Source organism: Nyctereutes procyonoides, unplaced genomic scaffold, assembly GCF_905146905.1.
Source record: "Nyctereutes procyonoides isolate TBG_1078 unplaced genomic scaffold, NYPRO_anot_genome, whole genome shotgun sequence".
NCBI classification, from domain to species: domain Eukaryota; kingdom Metazoa; phylum Chordata; class Mammalia; order Carnivora; family Canidae; genus Nyctereutes; species Nyctereutes procyonoides.
In genome coordinates this window covers 8,125,448-8,145,586 of record NW_026575048.1, presented here as the reverse complement: position 1 = coordinate 8,145,586, position 20,139 = coordinate 8,125,448, and the positions used below count along the sequence as shown (strand labels likewise).

General features: G+C 54.2%; 1 protein-coding gene across 1 annotated transcript in view; it reads right to left on the bottom strand.

The window, feature by feature from the left end:
• Nucleotides 1-20,139, bottom strand: part of GREB1 (growth regulating estrogen receptor binding 1) — a 132,953-nt gene that overhangs the window by 45,457 nt on the left and 67,357 nt on the right. The window contains exons 4-11 of the mRNA XM_055326922.1: nt 18,931-19,107; nt 14,903-15,085; nt 13,323-13,466; nt 11,053-11,181; nt 7,683-7,796; nt 7,056-7,199; nt 4,735-4,920; nt 438-782 (exon numbers count right to left, since the gene is read on the bottom strand). Of these exons, the coding sequence (XP_055182897.1) occupies nt 438-782; nt 4,735-4,920; nt 7,056-7,199; nt 7,683-7,796; nt 11,053-11,181; nt 13,323-13,466; nt 14,903-15,085; nt 18,931-19,107 (1,422 nt within the window). The remainder of the gene's footprint in view (nt 1-437; nt 783-4,734; nt 4,921-7,055; nt 7,200-7,682; nt 7,797-11,052; nt 11,182-13,322; nt 13,467-14,902; nt 15,086-18,930; nt 19,108-20,139) is intronic.

The window sequence follows — 20,139 nt, the reverse complement described above, 5'->3', positions numbered from 1 at the left end:
TCATAAATAAATAAAATAAGTGTTTTTATCACTAGTTAATTGGCTCACTAATCCACATTATACAGTAAGATCGCTATCCTGTTGTTCCACATTAGGTAATGGAAGGAAGGGAGGGTAGGAGTTGGTAAGGGACTGGTCACATCACCAGGTGCACAGAGCCAGGTTTTCCACTCCGTCTACCCAGACTCCACCCAGGCTCTCCAGGGGGAAGTGGGAATGCTCACCCCACACTGGGGCGGAGGACAGATGGATTTTTAACTCCGCGCACCAGCCAGGGCCTGCGTAGCCCACACTGTAGCCGACCCCGGGAGGGCACCCCCGCGGCTACTACCCAGGTGTGGCCAGAAACTCTCCGGCCACGAGGGCCAAGGACCAGGAACGCGACGCAGCTGCTTTTCCCGCAGCCCCCTCCCTGCCAGCCCAGGCGCAGGGCTCACCCGTGACCGCGACACAGGAGTCGATGGCGGGGCTGCGGCACGCACGGACGATCACCACATAGTTGGTCTTGGCGAGCTTGCCCTCGACCAGCAGCCGGAACATCTCCGAGAGGCCCTCGGCCAGGGAGTAGGTGCACTCGATGATGTGCACGCTGTCGTTGCAGGAGCTGGCGGCCAGGCCGGCCAGCCAGGGCAGCTGCGCCGAGGTGACGGGGGCCACGGTGCTGGGCGCGGGCGGGCAGGGCTGCGGCTGCTGGTACTGCCGGATCTCGGTCAGGTGCGACTCACGCCACGAGCGCAGGAAGATCTGCTCCAGGTCCTCCATCAGGGGCACCTGGTCGGCTGCTGGCAACGACAGGGACAGGACGGCGGCAGAGGCTTCAGCGCCCACCCACAGCCGTCTACGCAGGGTGGTCCTGGGTTTGCCCTGCACCAGCAACCGGAACATCTCAGGCAGGCTCCACAGGGACACCCTCTGCGTGGTTCCTGCTCCGCCGACAGACAGACTCCGGGGGGACAGGCAGGCGCCAGCAGCCTCGCAGCCTGTTTCTCATGTGGGACTCGATCCCGGGTCTCCAGGATCAGGCCCTGGGCTGAAGGCGGGTGTCAAACCGCTTGAGCCACCCAGGCGTCCCACCACTACAGGTTTTAAATCGCTGGAAGGGCTGAAGCCTGGGACTTCAGGACTTGTCTCCCTCCCCTGAGGGAGTCAAGGCTGGCGGGGGGTCAGGCTGGCGGCAGTCTATACAACCAGCGCTGTCCCTGGGCTTGACCTCAAGTCCTTTCATACGAGCACCACCGTTTACTCAGCAGAGTCTCCACTATCCACCCTTTTACTGCTTCCAAATAACCACCTCTATAAATACTCCCACGATACGCCTTTTGATGCCTAAAACCTAACTTCCTAAATACTCAAAAACTGGGCATCGGCAGCCAACTAATACGCATCATCGACTGTTTCCAGATGGCCCACGTGTGTCAGCCCACCATGACGTTCACGGCATGTGACGACACTGGTTCTACTGCACCCTTAGCTCCACCGGATACCATCGCTCGTGTTAACGTAACTGAGAACATTACCTGATTTGTTCATCTGTGCCTCTTTGATGCCTAGTGAGACTGAATGCTTCTACAATCTCTTTCCTACAGATATTTTCTGGTATATTTGTCCAAATTTTATATTTGGGTGAGCTGGAGGAAAGAGCACCCCACTTCAATTCAGAAGACCTGCTTCCTCCCAGCTCCACCCAGCACCAGCACAGATCCATTAGGGTACCGATTCCTGATCTCAAAGATAGGGATCACACCACCCCTCACCTGGCTATGCCATGATTTTATTAGATTAGCTGTTAGACCTCCCATCGTTAACATCTCTCCCCCGAGCCCACACCTCCTTCTGGAAGCTCCATCACCAAGCAAAGCTCTTGGGAGAGTTGTCTACCCTCATCATGCTTGTCTCCTCTCCTTTCTCCAGCCCACTGCAGCACGTAGCTTTTGTTCCCATGCTCCTTATACACACTCATCATCAGGGATGCCAATCCCTTCAATACACCCAAACCCAATGGCCAGGCCAATAACCAGTCTTCGCTCCACTCTTGGCCTCCCTGACTCAGGTGACTAGTCCCTCTTCCAAAACACTTTCACTGGATTCCACATCAATGTTTACTGCTCCTTCAACACACACTGTCCGAGTGCCAACTTTACACTACAGGTGCAGGTGCTGCTGGACACAGAGACGTGAACTCAACCAATGTTCCTGATCTCACAGACCTTACATCCTAAGTAGGGGAGATGCACTCAAAGTAGATGAATCCACATGGCATGTAATTCCTGGGAGTGCTGTGCTCTGAAAGCACGATAAAGAGGAGACAGAGCCACAAGGGCCGGGGCAGGGCAGCGGGGAGGGTGTGGTCTTAGATGACAAGGCCTCCCTAGAGGACTTATGAGGCAAAACTCAGAGGCCATGAAGCAGTGGTCGTGCAAATGTCTTGGGCAGGAGCGTTTCTCAGGGAAGGAACAGCAAGTGCAGGAGAGACTGGTATGCCTGGGGGAAGAACAGGGCTGGAGCAGAGGAAGCAGCTGTGGGAGGCAGGCCAGTCACTTGGCCCCTGGAACCAGTGCGGTTGAGCATGTGATAGGAAACCCTGGCAGGTTCCAGCAGAGAACAGATACAATTAGACTCACAGCTGTGACAGATGTGCAGAATGGGGGCAAGAGCAGCGCCCTGGCAAGGGAGGCATGATGGAGAGGGTGGGCGAGGGTGGATCTGGGATGAAGCAGAGCTTACCGATGGATGGGATGCAGGTCATGAGAAGGGGCAAGACACGTGGTCATGCTTTCCCAGATTCCTGACCATACCAGGCAACATCCTCATGGTTCCACCCAACCCCGTGCTTTCCTGGCGGCTCCATCCACCTCCTTCTCCAGAGCTCTGACCATGGGGGTGCCCTGGGGCTCAAACATTGGTGCCTTTCTCCCAGCAGCTCTTTTCCAGTCTCTCAGCTTCAATACAGATCATCACTGGGCCAACATTCCCCAAATTTACACCTGTAGCTCTACGTCCTCCCTGGGGCTCAAGTCTTGTCCAGCCAAATCCAGGCTGCTTCACAGGCATCTCTAACTTGAAACTGCCAAGATAGAACTTGTGCTCACCTCTGGTTCCACCATCCACCCAGGGGCTCAGGCCAAAATCCAGGCTGTACCTTCCCCTCCTTGCCTGACAGACACCTTACCACCCTTACCTTCAGAATAAATCCAACATCTCTTTCCCCACACCCCCCTGTGACCCTTAGTGGTCAAAGCCACCTCCTACTCTCCCTGGAATAGCCCCTGCCCTATCCAGGCCCACACAGTAGCCAGTGTGGTCTTCTGGAAGCAAAGGTCAGATCCTAGCCACCCCTAAACTACTCCAGAGGCGCTATGGATTGAACTGGTCCCACCCCACACCGCCAAATTCATATGTGGATGCCACAACCTTCATCGTGACTGCACTGGGCAACAAGGCCTTTAAGGAGGTATTGACATTAGGTGAGTCACAGGATGAGGCCCCGATCCAGTGGGACCGGGGTGGTACGAGAAGAGACGAGACCCGGGAAGCCTGTGTCCCTCTCCCCACATACGACGTGTGTGCCCAGGAAAGGCCCTGTGAGCGCACAGCAAGGAGGCGCCGTCTCTAAGCCAGGAAGAGAAGCCTCACCAGAACCCGACCGTCCTGGCCCCCTGAATGCTGGGCCTCCAGCCTCCAGAACCCTGAAAAAGAAACGTATGGGGATGCCTGGGTGACTCAGTGGTTGAGTGTCTGTCTGCCTTTGGCTCAGGGCGTGATCCCAGCATCCCAGATTGAGTCCCACGTCAGGCTCCCTGCAGGCAGCCTGCTTCTCCCTCTGCCTGGGTCTCTGCCTCTCTCTCTCCGTTTATCTCTCAAAAAAAAAAAAAAGAAGAAAGAAAGAAAGAAGAAAGAAAGAAAGAAAGAAAGAAAGAAAGAAAGAAAGAAAGAAAGAAAGAAAGAAAGAAAGAAAAGAAAGCAAAGCAAAGAAAGAAAAGAAAAGAAAAGAAAAGAAAAGAAAAGAAAAGAAAAGAAAAGAAAAAAGAAAAGAAAAGAAAAAAAGAAACATCTGCTGCTTGAGCCCCTGGTCCCAGGTTCTCTGCTAGGGCAGCCCGGAGCTGACTGGTGCAAGCATCTCACAATGTGTCTGAAGTGCAAACTCCTGACGGTAGCGTGAGGCCCTGCCCCTCTGACGGTGCCCCTCCTGGTGCTGCAGCCACCAGGGCCTGGGCCTCGGCCCTCACCAGCCTCTCCCTCAGCCTCCCTGCCTCCTCACAAGGCCACTCCTGCCCACTGAGGTCTCCTCACAGAGGCCTTTCTCTGTGATGCTGAGTCAACCCCCCACCACACACACACACACACACACACACACACACACACACACACACACTCTGCTCCCTCCCCTCTCCCTGCTTGCGTGTTCCAACTGTTCACAGTTCCTCTCCCACTAGAATATACTGTCCCAGGGGCAGAGTCTTTGTGTGCTCCTCCCTGATCCCTCTCTGTGCATCTGGAACGGCAGGTAATGGTTTGGGGGTTGCCCCCACAGGTTCTGACACACTCTACGCCCTCCCCAGGCCCTCGGGGCGGTGACCCCACAGCACCATCAGCACGTTCCCGGTGCTTCCATCTCCGCCGGGCCAGCCGTGGCTGCACAAGGGCTCTGCGTGAGGGGCAGCGATCGGGGCTTATGCATTTCCTCCTCCGGTGAGCACTCTGCCCACGAGTCCCCGCGGCCGGAGGGAGACTCACCCAGCTGGACGAGATAGTAGACGGTGAGCAGCAGCTGCATCTCCTCCGAGATGGGCTGTATGGTGGAGGCCCCGTACTGCTCATACGCTCGAGAGATGGACTGCGAGTTCTGGTAGCACGTGTACAGGAGGGGGCTCACGACGACGTCGTTCAGGTTCCCGCAGAGGTAAGGGAAGTTCCCGTGGCCTACGGAAGAAGAGCATTGGGCCCCGGGCACGGCGTGTGGGCCCACACGAGCGCATCTCCAAGTACAAGGGAGCCAAGGCACGCAGGCGAGACGCCGCCGGGGTGAGCCACGGGCCCCTTTCTGGGGAGATCTCGGACATCCCGCCCTCGCTGACCTAGGGCAGCAGCTCCGAGAGGGGACCAGGCCTGTGGCATTGCTTCAATGCCACGTTTCACGGGTGGGCCGGGGGGACGCGCCCAAAGCTGCGGCGTCACTCGGGTGCTACCCCCCAGCGCTGACTACAGAACCTTGTGGAAGCAGCGCCTTATGCCTCTTTGCTGACTATAGCGCACGTTATAGATTATTTCTGATGACAGCCCTCGGAGGCGGAAGAGCCAGCCGTGCATTGGCTGTGGGGCTCTGGGCAGGAAGTGTGACGTTGCCAGGCCTCAGTCTCCACATCTGCAGGATGGGGTGAACACATGCAGTCCTCGTGGGATGGCTGAGATGATCGGATGCGCTAAATGCGTGTGGCGTCCTGTACTCAGGCGGGCTACACTTAACTCACCACACACACACTTACTGAACACCTGCTGTATGCTCTGGACGGGCATCAGGCTTGGCTCCAGGGAGATCTGATGACTGAGACAGTTCACACCCTCAAGGAATTGCTCCCCAAACCTGAGGGTGTATGAGGGGCTCCTGACACCCGGCCTAAAACACAGATTGCTGGGCCCTGCCCCTCAGTTCTGATTCTGGAATGGGGCCTGATTCTGCTTCTGGGATGGGCCTGGGAATAGGTCATGGAGGATGCCGGTTCTGTTGGGCCATGGACCACAGCTGGGTACCACTGCTTGCCAACATTATAGTTGAAGCTGCACTGGGGCCCAGGTGAAAGGGAAACTGAGGCAGCCTCATGCAGAAGGCACAGAGTAGGTCTGAAAGCACAGGTGGGGTTTGGGCCTGGGGTGGGTAGGGACAGGAGGAGAGAGCCAGGGATGCATGGCTCACAGAGCACCTCTGCCAGAAAGTGCAGTGAACTTGAGAAACAAGGAGGACGATCCACATCTGAGGTCAGTAGCCATTAGATGCAGGTCTGCTGGACCCTCACCCCGACTTCTCTGGGGGCCCTGGCTCGGGGGAGGTGCAGGTGCAGTCCTGCCCATACCACCGTGCTCTGTTTCCTCACCACTGTGTTCTCAGGGCCCACCAGACACATAACGTCCACATGAAGAACACATGTAATGCTGTTGCACGTTGACCTCCACCCTAATCAGCCAATAGGACCCAACGGGATATTGGTCCTGCCTTATGCCCAATCCAAAACCCAGATTTGCACCCTTCTTCCTAAATACCCTGTCCAGTTTTGTTTTTTTAGGAAAAAGAAAGGAATGCCTCTCTTATTTCTTAATTAAGGGGTAAGATATCTCTCCCACTTTCCTACTGCCTTCTCTCCTCTATTCCTACAAACACGATACCAAATAGAGTATTAACTTAAGAAGGATCTGAATGTGCGTGTATATGTGTGTGTGCGTGTATCACAGGCCAGCACATGGTACCAGTAAACATTATCATCAAAAAAATTATGCCAAAGCTTCACATTTCAAATTTCCTCTTTCACTAGGGAGGGATTTCTTTAGTTGAGCCAAACATCTACCTCCACGCAGCATACGTTAGCCTACTGTCACAAAACAGACATCAAATCTAGTTTTCTTTTATGCTTCCACATGGTGACCGTGGCCATGTTTGCCCAAAGTCAGATTTCATAGTCAAAATATACTCGTGGCCCAGGGTGACAACAGGACTACCCGCCAGGCCAGGGGTCCTTTGCAGCAAGGGGCTGATGGATCCATCTCCAGTCCCTGGTGCTTTGTACTGGATCTGTTACTGGGGCAGCAGCTCAGTGAGGTTGAACGAATGAATCCATGAACAATGGAACCGAATCATTTTACCTGGGCTCGTTGTGGAAAACTGTGACAAAGCTCTAGAACTCTCGGCATCTGATCAGTGACTGGTCTGCTCAGTTCTCTCATTGCCCTGGAAGAGGTCTTAGAGTTTTCTCAGGAGGACAGCCCTGGCGTCAGCCTGTGGTCTGTTCCTTGTAGACTCCTTTAGGCTCCCCGACCACCACCACTTGTCTCACTGCTATACTTGCCTTTAAATATCACCGGCTTTGCCTTGCAGATTTTCAACAAGTTGTCAGGAACAGACACTGGCTCTCCGGAGGCCACAACAGGAAAGGTGACTGGAGCTGGTCCCACCAAGCCAACCTGGGGCATGCAGGACATGCCTGCGCTCTCTAGGAACATGGCAAGAGCATTAGAAGACACACGGAACCGGGCTTCCCTCACCGGCAGACCTGACATCAGGCCGGCCTACACATCTGCTACAACCTCACCCTTACCCCCACTACGGGAGCACCCGAGGCTTGCAATCACAGATTCCTGAGGTCAAAGCACCTTTACAGTCGCTTGATCCAGCCTTTCCCACCGAACAACACAATCTCCTCTTCAATCTCTCTGCCATGTGACAGGCAAGCCGCTTTTACATTCCTTTAGGGTCAAGGAGCTACCTCGCTGCCATACAAGACCCTTGGCCTCTGTTGTGCAGCTCCAACATATGAGAGACCCTTCATTTATACCCAAGCCTGCCCCCCAGAACATCCTCACCAATTCACACAATGCGCACACACACATATGGGCACGCACACACCCGTACCCCACGAGCAGCACCACCACCAGTACCCAAGTCTTGGATTTTTGGCAAGGCTGCTGTCACTTACCATACTTAGCTCTGTTCCCACCACCCTGGGAGTAGCCACCATCTGTAGTTGATGGAGACTCTGGAGACCACCCTTTGTGGCGTTTTTTGGGGGGCCCGGAGTTTGATAAGATACCTAGACAACAGAGTATGGATTAGGCTGTCACCAAGGACAATGCTCCAGAACATTCCCCTGATTTGGAGAACACTTGCTATTTTTAGATATCAGAGCTTGACAACGGTCATTAGCTGTTAACGAAGCATCCGGGCATGAGGAAATACCCTGTCCCCTTCGGTAAACATTTCATTCCAAACCACCCAAGTGCCGTGCCTTATCTCTGAGCCTTGATATCCTAGTCTTTAAAATGGGATCATAACCTCTACCATGAAAGGTGGGCTGATAAAGGCTAAACAGCATGTACATAAAGCACAGAGTCTGGGCCCACTGACCAGCGGCCCCCAAGGTCACATCCTCCTCCTCCTCTTCCTCTAAACACTCCAGGGAAGGAGAGCGTGTGCCTTTCTTGCAGACAAGCCTCAGCCACACTGAACCCACCACCGCAGCTTCACCACTGGGGGGCAGTACCGCTCCACCTGTGCTCCGCTCCCACCCTGGCCTTGACCGCTAGCTTCAGGCCAGAGAAACCCAGAGGAACAGAAGCTGGTACTCGCTGCTGTTCCTGAGTCATCTCTGCCCACGCTAGATACCAGCATGTGGGTTGACTCATGCTAGGGTCCTGGGTGATGCAAAATACCAAGAATTGGTTACCATATTTTTTTGAGCAATCCGACTCAAAATTGCCCCAAGGTTTAGAGCTACCCGTTCAGCTATGACTACGTGTGAAACTCACCTGGGAAACCTTTAACACGTTGTGCCTGGACGTAACCCCATCCCATATAAACCAAAAGCATCTGGGGAACCCAGGCATCGTGAGGGTCCTGAGCTCCCTAATGACCCTAAGTCACAACCGGCGTTGAAAGTCACAGTTGAGGGCAGCCCGGGTGGCTCAGCGGTTCAGTGCGCCTGCCTTCAGCCCAGAGCGTGATCCTGGGGACTCCAGATCGAGTCCCATGTCAGGCTCCTTGCATGGAGCCTGCTTCTCCCTTTGCCTGTGTCTCTGCCTCCCTCTCTCTCTGTGTGTCTCTCATGAATAAATAAAATCTTTAAAAAAAAAAAAGTCACAGTTGAGAACAACGTTTCTGTAAATCTGGTCTGAGAAGGAGCTGGAGAAGCAGCAGAGGCTTGCTAAAACTGTCCACTCCTGAGCCCTGCCTTGACCTACAGAACCCAGATCTCTGAAACAATGAGAAAAAAAGACCATTCTTCACGGGCACCCTGGCTAAACCTAAGCACTCTGCAGTTTGAGGGTTATTGCTCTAGAGTCTCTTACAGGCACTATAATTATTCTCACCTCTTCCTTAGACCGAGCAAAAGTGAATAAAAAGTTCAAACACAAAGTACTTTGTTTACACAAAGCTCTCAAGCAGGTGGGTTCCTTCGACCCCCCCTCCCCCCCCACACACACACAGCAAGGCGGGAGCAGCTACAATCAAGGCTGTTCCGTCTCCACCACATCTTCTACGGCCCAAACACCTGTCCTCGGAGGCCAACGAGGTGCTCCCATGGACACGAAGATGCCAGCGCCTCCAAAAACCACACTGAACTACCCCAGAGGGGCTGGGCCTCGACACTAAGGAGGGAAGGTCTACAGATATTTTCCCCCTTTGGGACACAAGCTCCAGCCGCCCCTCGTGGACTCAGCTCTTCAATGCTCCCAAAGTGACATCACAGGGAGTCATCCTTGCGCTACCCATGTGGACCACTTCTCGCGGTGGGGGAGAAGTGGAGCCCCTCCTGGGGCTGGCGAGGGGGTCACTACTGGGCATTTGGGGTGAGCAAGTCTTCACTGTGTAGTCCACTCACTGCAGGACGTGCAGCACCCGGACCCCCGGTGTGGGACCACCAAGGAAGGACCCCACTTGCTAACACCCCCCCCAGCAGGGGACAGCACTTCTCCACCGAGCAACAACCCTCAAGCCCAAATTCAACACCTCCTGCAGTTTCAGAAACAGCTTCTTAAAATTGATTTCCTCCCTCCCCAGAGCAGGCCGGAAGGCCCAGCACGTCTGACGTTTCAGCTGTGCTGTTAAGGCAATTCCATTCAGTCCGTGTCCACGGCTGCTGGGTGCCCGGGGCCCGAGATGGGGATGACACGTGCCCCACTTCACTACCTGAAGGACACCTATGGCCCAGAGGAGAGAGGGATGCCTGGGGCATCCCAGGGAGGGAGGGAGCCCTCTGTGGGAGGAGACATCAGAGCTACTCCCAGAAAGGCAGGGTTAGCCTCAGGGCAGGGTTAGCCGTGGGGCGCGTGGGGTGGGGAGAGAGGGAAGCCCGGCTCACTAAAAGGCCCCCCACTAAATGGCTCCCCCGAGCATGAACAGGCAAGCACAGAGCTCAGAGATTCCCAGGCCCCTCCTCTCGCAGGTCACCTCTGCACCCTCTTCCACGTGCCCTCTTCTCATCGCCCATGCTTCCCCAAGCATGTTGTAGCTCAGCTGTCACCTCTTCCAGGGAGCCCTCCTTGAGAAGATCAGCTCAGCAATGATGATGATGATGATAAGGACCCCACTATGCCACCCACTAGGGAGCTGCCAGATGTGCCCTGAATTTCCATATAGTCCCTCATCGGACCCCCTCAGCGGCCCTGAGAGCTGAACTCTTGTCTCCAGGTGTGGAAACAATTTAGGGAGAAGGCTTGCCCAAGGTCCCCCAACAAATAAGAGACACAGCCAAGTTCCGAAGTCCTATTTATCTGAGGTGGGAGCCCATGGTCTGCCCATGACACCTCACTGCCCCCTACTTCTCCAGAACTCGACAGCCCTCGTGCTGCGTACCCAGCAACAACAACAAATTCTCCAACTTTACAAATGAGGAAACAGAGATTCAAAGAATTGAAGCGAGTTGCCCCAAACTGCCAACCAGAAGGTATCCCCACTGGAACTTAGGTCCAGGTATCCTGATGGTAAAAACAGTGGCCTCCTCAGCTGCCCTGGTGGCAGGGGTCCCAGGTGGCCTGGACGCAGTGAGGACAGGAGCAGACACCACGCAGAGAGGACACACACCACCCACACCACAACGGGCTCCCGCTGCTTCCCCGCACACACCCACCCCCCCAGTTGGTGGCCGGAGCTGCGGGCCCACCCGGCACCAGGACCCGGGCAGAGCCCCACAGACTCTGGAAGCACCTGCTGGCCAGTCCCAGCCCTCCCTCCAAACCACACCAACTCCAGCAGGCTCAGTGGCCCCAGCACGGTGGCTCCCGCAACCCCCGCTACAGCCTGGCCCAGAGAAAAGCGAGACCCCCCTCCCCCTGGACAGGCCAGGCTACCCAGGGCCGAGGGCCGTGGCATGGCCGAAGGGTCGTTCTTCACCAGCTGTTGGTGCTTCGGGGAATCTTTGCCATTGAGAACCGCTGGACCGATGGCTGCAGTTAGCGAGGGGTGCTCAGAGGCTGGTCCTGGAAGCAGAGAGAAGGGGGGAGCGCACAGTCAGCTCACAGGACGCGCTGTGAGCCCAGCTAGCAGGAAGTGACTTTTTTGTGTTTAAGATTTTATTTATTTATTCATGAGAGACACAGAGAGGCGGAGACACAGGCAGAGGGAGGAGAAGCAGGCTCCCTGTGGGGAGCCCGATGTGGGACTCGATCCTGGGAATCCGGGTTCAGGCCCTGAGCCAAAGGCAGATGCTCCACCGCTGAGCCACCCAGGCGTCCCAGGAAATGACTTTTCTTCCATTTTTAGAAACTAGCTTTTTGCTGATGAGTGAGTCTGCCCACGGAGACCACACAAACACACGTGCACACATGTTCCAGGGAGCATGGCCTGGGTGAAAGGAGGACCAGGGAGACCTGAGTAGCCAGTGGGGCCCCTGGATCCCAGGAGTGCAGGCAGGGCTGTGCCGCCTCCCTTCTCCCTCACCTTCACCCGCACCCTCCAGACTCAGGCTTGTACCAAACATGCTCGGGAAAGCTGCCAGGCTTGCAGGCGGGTCTGGGCTGCTCACGGGGCTGGGGCTCCGCAGGCCTGAGGATGATGCTGGGGGAAACTGTGGGTACCAATCTTGTGGGCTTCGCTGCACTGCTGACGTGCCCACATAAGCCAGATGGCCTTGAAGGCACCCCAAAGCGGGGGTAGCACAAAACGTTTCCTGTGGGTGAGGTGACACGGTGAGGGGGGTAAGGGCATAGCTCTGAAGCCGGCCGCCCTGTGTCTGAATCCCACTCTGCCTCCCCCTAGCAGAGTAACCATACTAAACTTCCTTGACCACCCTGTGCTTCAACCTTCTCATCCACAGAGACGACGATAACCAAGCCACTGTGAGAAGGACACGATTTAATAGAAGTGGAGTGTATAGAGCAGTACCTGGCAGGTAGCGAGCATTAAGGATTTACTGTTAGTATCAAACATAATTCTTACAATCACCCTGCAAATTAGAGAAGGTTTTCTCTGGGGTGCCTGGGTGGCTCAGTCAGCTAAGCATCTGACCCCTTGATCTCAGCTCAGATCTTGATCTCAGGGTTGTGAGTTCAAGCCCCAAGTTGGGCCCCACACTGGGCGTGGAGCTTCCCCCCCCCAAAAAAAAAAAATTTGTCCAACTTTACAGATGAGAAAACAGAGATTCAAAGAACTGAAACGAGTTGCCCCAAATTGCCCAGCCAGAAGGTATCCGCACTGGAACTCACATCCAGGTATTCTGATGGTAAAAACAGTGGCCTTCTCAGCCGCTCTGGTGGCAGGGGTCCCAGGTGGCCTGGGCGCAGTGAGGACAGGAGCAGACACCATGCAGAGAGGGAGGCACGATGCCTCTGTGGGAGGTCACAGTTCCCAACCCTTGTCACCCTTGTCATAGCCTTTTCATTACCAATGTGATAAGCCGGGTGGGAGCTGGAGCACAGGCCCCTCTCAAGGCCCCTCTCAAGGCCCCTCTACAGACCCTCTGGGCCAGAGGAACCAGAACAGCCAACCCTCCAGAGTTCCTAAGGAGGCTGCCATGGTAACAGCTATCACGCTTACAAGGTCTGCTCAGAATGGCAAAACGCCAAGTACACGAACCAGAAACATGTGCTATCAAATCTTGACCTCACCTCCTACTGCTCACGAGATCAAGGCCAGCAGCCGAGCCTCGACTTCCCCGGCAGGACCACCGGGAAACACAAGGCTGTTTGCAGGGTGCTGTTAGGTCCCAAGCAGGTACACACAGAGTCGTGGCACATTGCACACACCTAAGTGGCCCTAGCTAGTCTCACCTGCCCCCTTCCAGGAACTCGGCGCCAGCACTGACTTGATGCCGCTATGGAGCAAGCTCAAAGCTGCAAACTGGGGGTGTCAAGGGACCCCAATGCACCATACCACCAATGAGGGGATCACATTCTGTAGCCAACAGGAATGCAGGACATCTTTCCAAATTAAAAACATAGCACTCTGTGCCAGAAACTGCTACAAATTCAAGATGAAACGTACAGCAAGCTAGACAAAGATGACGTACAAAGCACGCCTCTTAGTTATCTTGAAGAATGTGTGGCTGCCTCATCGAGCTCCCATGCCCGGGACCCGCCAGGCCTGTGGATGGAGCTCCCCTGGTGCTTCTCGGTCGCCTCACCTGCCTGCTGTGCTCCCATTGGGATGCTCGGGGTAGTTCCAGGAGTGGGCTCGCCGGAGAAGGTAGCCAGGGGCCCGGAGCTCTCCGCGGGCGGGAAGAGTGAGCTGGAGCCAGTGCTGGCGGCGGTCTGCCGGCTTCTGAACTCTAAGGGGGCACAAGACGTATGCATGAAAACCAATTCCCCGCCAGTTATGAAATGCTCTCCTAGACTGGAGTCCGTCCTACAAGAGAGCTTGATACCCAGGGAACTAAAATGGTGCCAGCACCTTCCTGACTTTGCCTCAGTGTAGCTGGGGGAGGCGGGGGTGCTCTGTGCCAAGGGCAGGGGACTCCATCTAACGGTCAGCCTGATTATCAGGAGTGGGAACCATCATGAGCATTTGGGAAGAGAAAAAAAAAACCAGACAACTGAAATAAGTCACCACATTGTCCTTCAGGTCCAAGGAAAGGACAGCCTCAGAGGTAGAAGAATAGCCAATATGCCACCCCACACATGCACACGCACACACCATCCTGAACATCACCCTCTGTTGGGAAGATGGGCTCCCAGGGGTGCCTCTAGCCCGTGAGGTGCTTGGTCACAGCCAGTGATCAAAGATTCTTATCTGGTCCCGCAGTGGAAGAACCACTGCCTCCCAGGAAATGACTGCACAGAGTAGGAGCTCAAGAAATACTTATCGAGTGATGTAAGAAAAGGAGACAGGTGGGGGAGGATGCCAGAGCCAGCCCCTCGTGAAGCCCCTTCCTCCTATTCACAGAAGCTGGCTGAGGGGAGGCCAGGTGACGAGAAGTGAGGCAACGCAGGCAAGTGAGGACAAGCGGTTCTCGCTGAGACCCCTCCTAGGACACGTCCCTCCACAGCTGGTTGAGTGGGGCATCTCGGGGACCTCCTAAGGCTGAGCCTTTGAAAACCCATCACCCGCTGCCCTTTTCCTTCCATAGTTGACTTAGGCATGATATGGGGAGAGAGGAAAGAGGAGTGAAGCCCAGTAACTTCTTCAAGGACAGGATGTGAGCTGGCCTCTCTATTCACGGGGTTTGGGGCAGAGAGAGAAGGGGCATTATTCAAGCCATTATTTCGCTCTGTCAGGGTTTCTCAACCTTGGCACCGCTGATATTTTAGACTGGGTAATTCTTTGTGAGAGGGGAGGTGTCCTGTGCACCGCCAGATGTCCAGCAGCACCCCTGGCCTCTACTGAGACGTGACAGGAGCACCCTCCAGTCACGGGGGCCATAAGGGTCTCCAAGAGTTCCCAAGTGTCCCATGGGGGACAAAATCACCCCCGGTTGAGGACCTCCACCCCAAACACTTGGCACAAGAAAGCACAGCACGGTGTGGCCCTCTGTCAGCTTTTAAATGTCCCATGCAATCAGGCTGGCACTAGACACATCCATAATGCACAGCAGCGGTCTGATTTCACGGGCCTGACCTTTTGCCTGCCATCGTGCCTGCGGAGAGTCTGCAGAGCACACTCTCCTCAAAGTCATGCTACCAGCCACCTGGGCCGCTGGGAGGACCGCCCCCCCCCATTCACCTAACCCCTTCCCCACCCAACCCCGCTCTACACCGAACTGCTCACCTGAGCCTTTCCAGCAAATAAGTGGTCCTTTGGTGAGAGCCCCTTGTGCATTCCGGACCAGGTAATACTTCAAGTGTTTCTGCTTCTTGGGCTGAGTGGTCAACTTAAGATTTATGTGATTAGAGAATTCTGTAAAGTAACAGAAGCCTTTCTTTCCGCAGCCAACACAATTGCCAGAAAAACCTGGAGGGGAAGGAAACAAACCATGAATGCCTCCGACTTACCTTCAACACGCTCTTCAAATAATACAGACGTCGTGGAAATTCTAACTATTCTCACGCTGTACCACCAACCAGAAGATTCCACAGGGCCAAGGTCCCTAGCACCTGATGCTGGGCCAGGGGTCAGGATGACCCGGGTTCAGACGGAAGAAGGAGCAAGAAGACTTAGTCATGTGGAGACGCTCCCCCACCCCACCCTGCCGCCCTCAGCCCCAGGCACCATCACCCCCACCTCCGGGGAAACGAGGAGGGCTCCGGGGTGCACAGATTGGCGGAGAGGGAATTCTGGGGGCCTGGCAGCCCGTGGAGCAGAGACATCTGCAGGAGTGTCACCATCCTGCTGCTGAGGCCTGAATGGGCCTTTCTGGGCACGGACAGAGGCTCCACCCGCCGTGAGAGCTCCAGAAAGGCGGCCCCGGGACAAAACTACCTCCTATGAACGGTTATAATCCAGAGACTCTGCATGAAAAGACCTTTTACAAACTAGAAAGTCCGATCAAACTACACTCAGAACTGCTGGTTCACAGAGGGGACACATGCTGGTTTGCTTTCTCTGCCTGACGGCTGCTCGTGTTTACACCCACTCGCTCAAGAAAGCCTTCCTTCAGACCTTGCCTCGCCCACTGGTGTGTCTGGTTTCTATGGTCAAGGTCCTCTGGTAGGGGAGACCCTGAGGCTGAGACTAATCTAGTCTATCATGTTCTCTGGCAGCAAGTTTATAAAGGTCAGCCTGCCTGGGCCCCGCAGGGCCATGTGGCTGGGTGGGTAAGCTCTGCTTTTTTAAACGGGGTACACCGAAGGCCTCTGGCCGACGTTCAAAATAACACGTTAGTGGAGGTTCAACACCTCTCCACCAGTGAAACGGGACATCCACATTACAGAAACTTACTGGGTTTTCTGATCTGTTTTATCCTAAGCAAATTTAATATTCCTTATAAGGCCTTAGGAATGAGGACAAGTCTCAGGAGGCCTGGGTGGCTCAGCAGTTGAGCATCGGATGGTGAGCAGGGCTCCAGGCTAAGGCCGGGGCCACCGCAGGCAGACAAGGGCCACACCTTCCCGCTCCCTGGAAATGAACGGCGACTCAGGACAAAAATAGCATCATCTTTGACTCGCTGCAGCAAATTAAGGGAGAAAACCCAGTGTCTAGCATTACGTCCATGCTGTGAGGCCAAGCCATGAAAATCATGTCACAGCCCCACGCGGATGGTGGATGGAGAAGGAAGAGGCAAAACGAAACAGACGTTCATTTTCGGGTGGTGGGGAATTTCCTCCTCTTCCGCTTTGTGTTTGGTTTGTGTTATTCCTGCCACAATCCTGTTTGTGGAGGTAAATATTACCTAATGACGAATGAGGAAAAAAACACGTCCGTGGCCCCCAGCCTTGATATTTTGGCCAAATTCCACCTCGAGTGTGGAAGGGATCTACTTCCTACTCCTGTCTCTGAAGGCGGACCTCTGAGGCACACCTCCCTTTGCAGTTCTCCTGCGTGTGTGTGGGAAGAGGGACCCAGACGGGAGCGCACCCCGGGCAGTGAGCGAGGGCACATGGACCCAGAGGTCCACCACCCGAGAGGCAGGGTGTCAGGATTCGGATGTGGGTAACGGGCATGGAAAGATGGGACAAACACTGATGGTGTGTTAGCAGGCTTGAAACATAACCCACAGCTTTCCCACCAGGTGGCAAGCTCCCAGGGAAGGACCAGGTTGGACTTGACTCTGGGGCCCCGGGGTGAAATGCAAGTCCACCTGCAATACGGGGTATACATTCCCTAAATGCTTAATTCTTTGCCTGCTGGATGAACACAGGACTCATTTACCTCCAAAGGAAAAAAAAGAAAAAAACATTCTGGCCAGATGTTTTCTTCCATCTTAGCTGTCAGCCAATGTGGATGAATTACCATCAAACACTGGAAACAGGCACCTAGATTCCAATCTTTCAGCTTCTCCAACAAAATCCCTCAGTTGATTCAAAGTCACTAAAGCAAGATTCCCTTCATTATAAATTGGGGGGGGGTATAAATTAGAAGCTAAAGTCATTGCTTCCCCCAAGATAGTTCACAGCTTCCGTTTTATAGATCACTAAAAAGCACTGGGCCCAGGCCCCCCAAGAGCTGCAGGACCACCTTGTCCTGTGCAGCCATCAGGGTTAATTGCAGGAAACCTAAACAGTGTTAAGTGTGCAAGCTGAGAGCATAAAGTTATTTTAAAAGAAGAAAGCATCGGTTATTACCAACCGGCCCTCGTTACCCACCTCCGATGGCTTTTTGGCGAGCAATTAACAAAGACCCCACTTCCTCTGCACTCGCCACCTGAGGAGCTGGAGCTGTTAGGGGCTGGTGGTGAATGCACTGAAAGATTCTTGTCTCCACATTTCAAGACACAGGACCTCCTTGATTTACTGCCCTCGCAATTCCTTTACAGTCACAAAGTGGTGGAATCCAGCCAAAGCCCCGGCTGCCACCAGATCAAACGCGGACCAAATCACCAGCCCCGTCCTCCCAGCACCCTTCATCCCGAGTGGTCTCCTGAGCAAATGAAATCCGAGAAGGAAGGACTCCATGGGCTCGGTGGGTCGAGTGGATCCTCCGGGATTATTCCTGTTTCCAAGAACTAATCACAATAGTCCCCACCTGCCTGAAGAGAGAGCTGGCCAGAACCTTTCTCTCCCTGGTCACTGTCCCCGAGCTGTCCCTCCAGCCCACATTCACCTGCCTTGCTTCCCAGCATTACCCGTGGCCGTGTCTCCTCGTGGCAGGAACCATTTCTTTGTTTTCTGTGGGTCAATCCTTGTCCACCCCCTCCACATCCCCCCTTGGGTCCTCCACATGGTGCCTCACATACAGAATGTGCTTAATAAATACCCACTGATGTGGGGTCAGCTGTGGGGGCTGGACCAGGCATGAAATGTCTATGTTCTACAGTGAAGACTGTTCCTGTTGCTATGTCTGGACCAGATCATTACAGCCCTCCTCCAAAGGAGACACCAGGCCAGGTGAAGGGGCCAAGGGCATGTGTGGGAGTCACTCCCCACTTTATGGAGGAGGTATGAATGTTCTGCAAGCAGGAACACACACTCAGCCCCAGCCTCCCTCCACCTCATGTCAGGCAGCTTCTGAAACCACAGAGGACAGGTCAGGATCCTATTCTTTTTTTTTTTTTTTTTTTTTTAAGATTTTATGTATTTATTCATGACAGAGAGAGAGAGGCAGAGACACAGGTAGAGGGAGAAGCAGGCTCCAGCAGGGAGCCTGACGTGGGACTCGATCCCATGACTCCGGGACCACACCCTGAGCCAAAGGCAGACACTCAACCACCGAGCCATGTAAGCATCCCATGTATCTTATTCTTGACACAGGTAGGCTCTTAGAAAAGGTCTAACGAACATATATATACAGAAAAGTTCATTCTAAATGATGAGCTTTCAGGGGCACCTGGGTGGCTCAGCAGTTAAGCATCTGCCTTCGGCCCAGGGTGTGATCTCAGGGTTCTGGGATCGAGGTCTGCATCAGGCTCCCTGCATGCAATCTGCTTCTCCCTCTGCCTGTGTCTCTGCCTGTCTCTCATGAATAAATAAAAAAAAATTTTTAAATTCTTTAAATGATGGGCTCTCTATAAGAAGTTAGTCACACTTTAGAATAAATCTCATTTACATTCTCATTCCACATAGAAAGAGCCTACTGAAGAACATAAGCAGGGCAGAAGGACATGCTGACCGAGAGGCCCCAAAGGGGGCCCATCGCCCACCCCCAAGGGCCTCCCTTGTCCCTGCCCTACATGCAGATGGAACCACAGAGAAGGGACTTACCAAGAAGGGCGTTGTGCCCATTATCATCCGGCAAGAACCTTCTGTCAACGGCACACACCAGGAGATGGTCCGGCAGGCTGGGGGACTTGGCCCCCACGAGGAGAAAGCCTGCAGGGACGTCGATGGGCTCACTGGAGATGGAGACAAGACGCAGGTCCTTCCCTGCCTGGCAAAACCCTAGGAGAAAGGGACAGGGCTCATGCGTGTGCCCAGGGGCTTCCCAGCACCAGGCTCCACAGGCAAAGGGAGGACTACGCTCCGGATCCTGCCAGGGACAGCCTAACCTCTGGATGTGGCTGACTTCGACATTAGTTCCACGAACTAAAATTCCCAACACGATTATTCACCATATAATACACGTTAATGTCCAAATGAAACTCAGCAGGAAAACCTGTAGACAAGCAATTGTCGATTAAAATGTACACAAGATAAACCCATAGGAAATTGTGAGTAATCTATATTTTTTTTACACCCTGTGCTTTTCACATGTATGAGGAATAGGCAAGTATCTTGAATAGGAAGCAAGAGCCTGGCAATGCTGGCTGCCTCTGGGGATGGGACTGGTGACCAGGACACAAGGAGACAGGTCAGCCTTGCACTCTGTGCCCTTTTGAACATTTTGTTTTTTAGAGCTCTTAAATATATTTCCCATTCAAAAAAATTAGTGCCCTAAAACATTTGGAAGTAAAAAAGAGAGAAGCAGTTGAGATTTATCTGGACGGGCCCTCTCCAAAGTCTTCCAGGATGAGGGCACATTCAGCCCCATCTCCCAGGCCTGTTCCATCCTTAGTTACTGACAGAGACAATGAGTTAACATGACCCTGATGGTCCCAAGGTTTTCCTGCAAAACTCTACTGTGGTGTCAACAGACTCCTCCCACATACACCTGCTTCACCATCTACAGCACCTTGTGTCCAGACTCTCTCACATGACCCGGGGGCCCTGAGGGGTGAGTGTGCCAGGCCCTCGAGCAGGATAAGCTCTGCAAAGCTCTCACTGGATCACCTCTGGGGAGGTGACTCAGCCCCCAGTGTGGGGAGATGGAAATGGGCACTCAGAGAGGTCCCATAATTTGCTCAGAGCTGCTGAGAGGTGGGCCAGGATGGAGCCTGGTCCAACCTGCAGCTTGGGAGCCCCCCCTTCATTGTCTTAGGGAAGTTAAGCAAAGTCCCTGAGGCTGAAGCCAAGCACCCAGCAGGCCTTCTACCT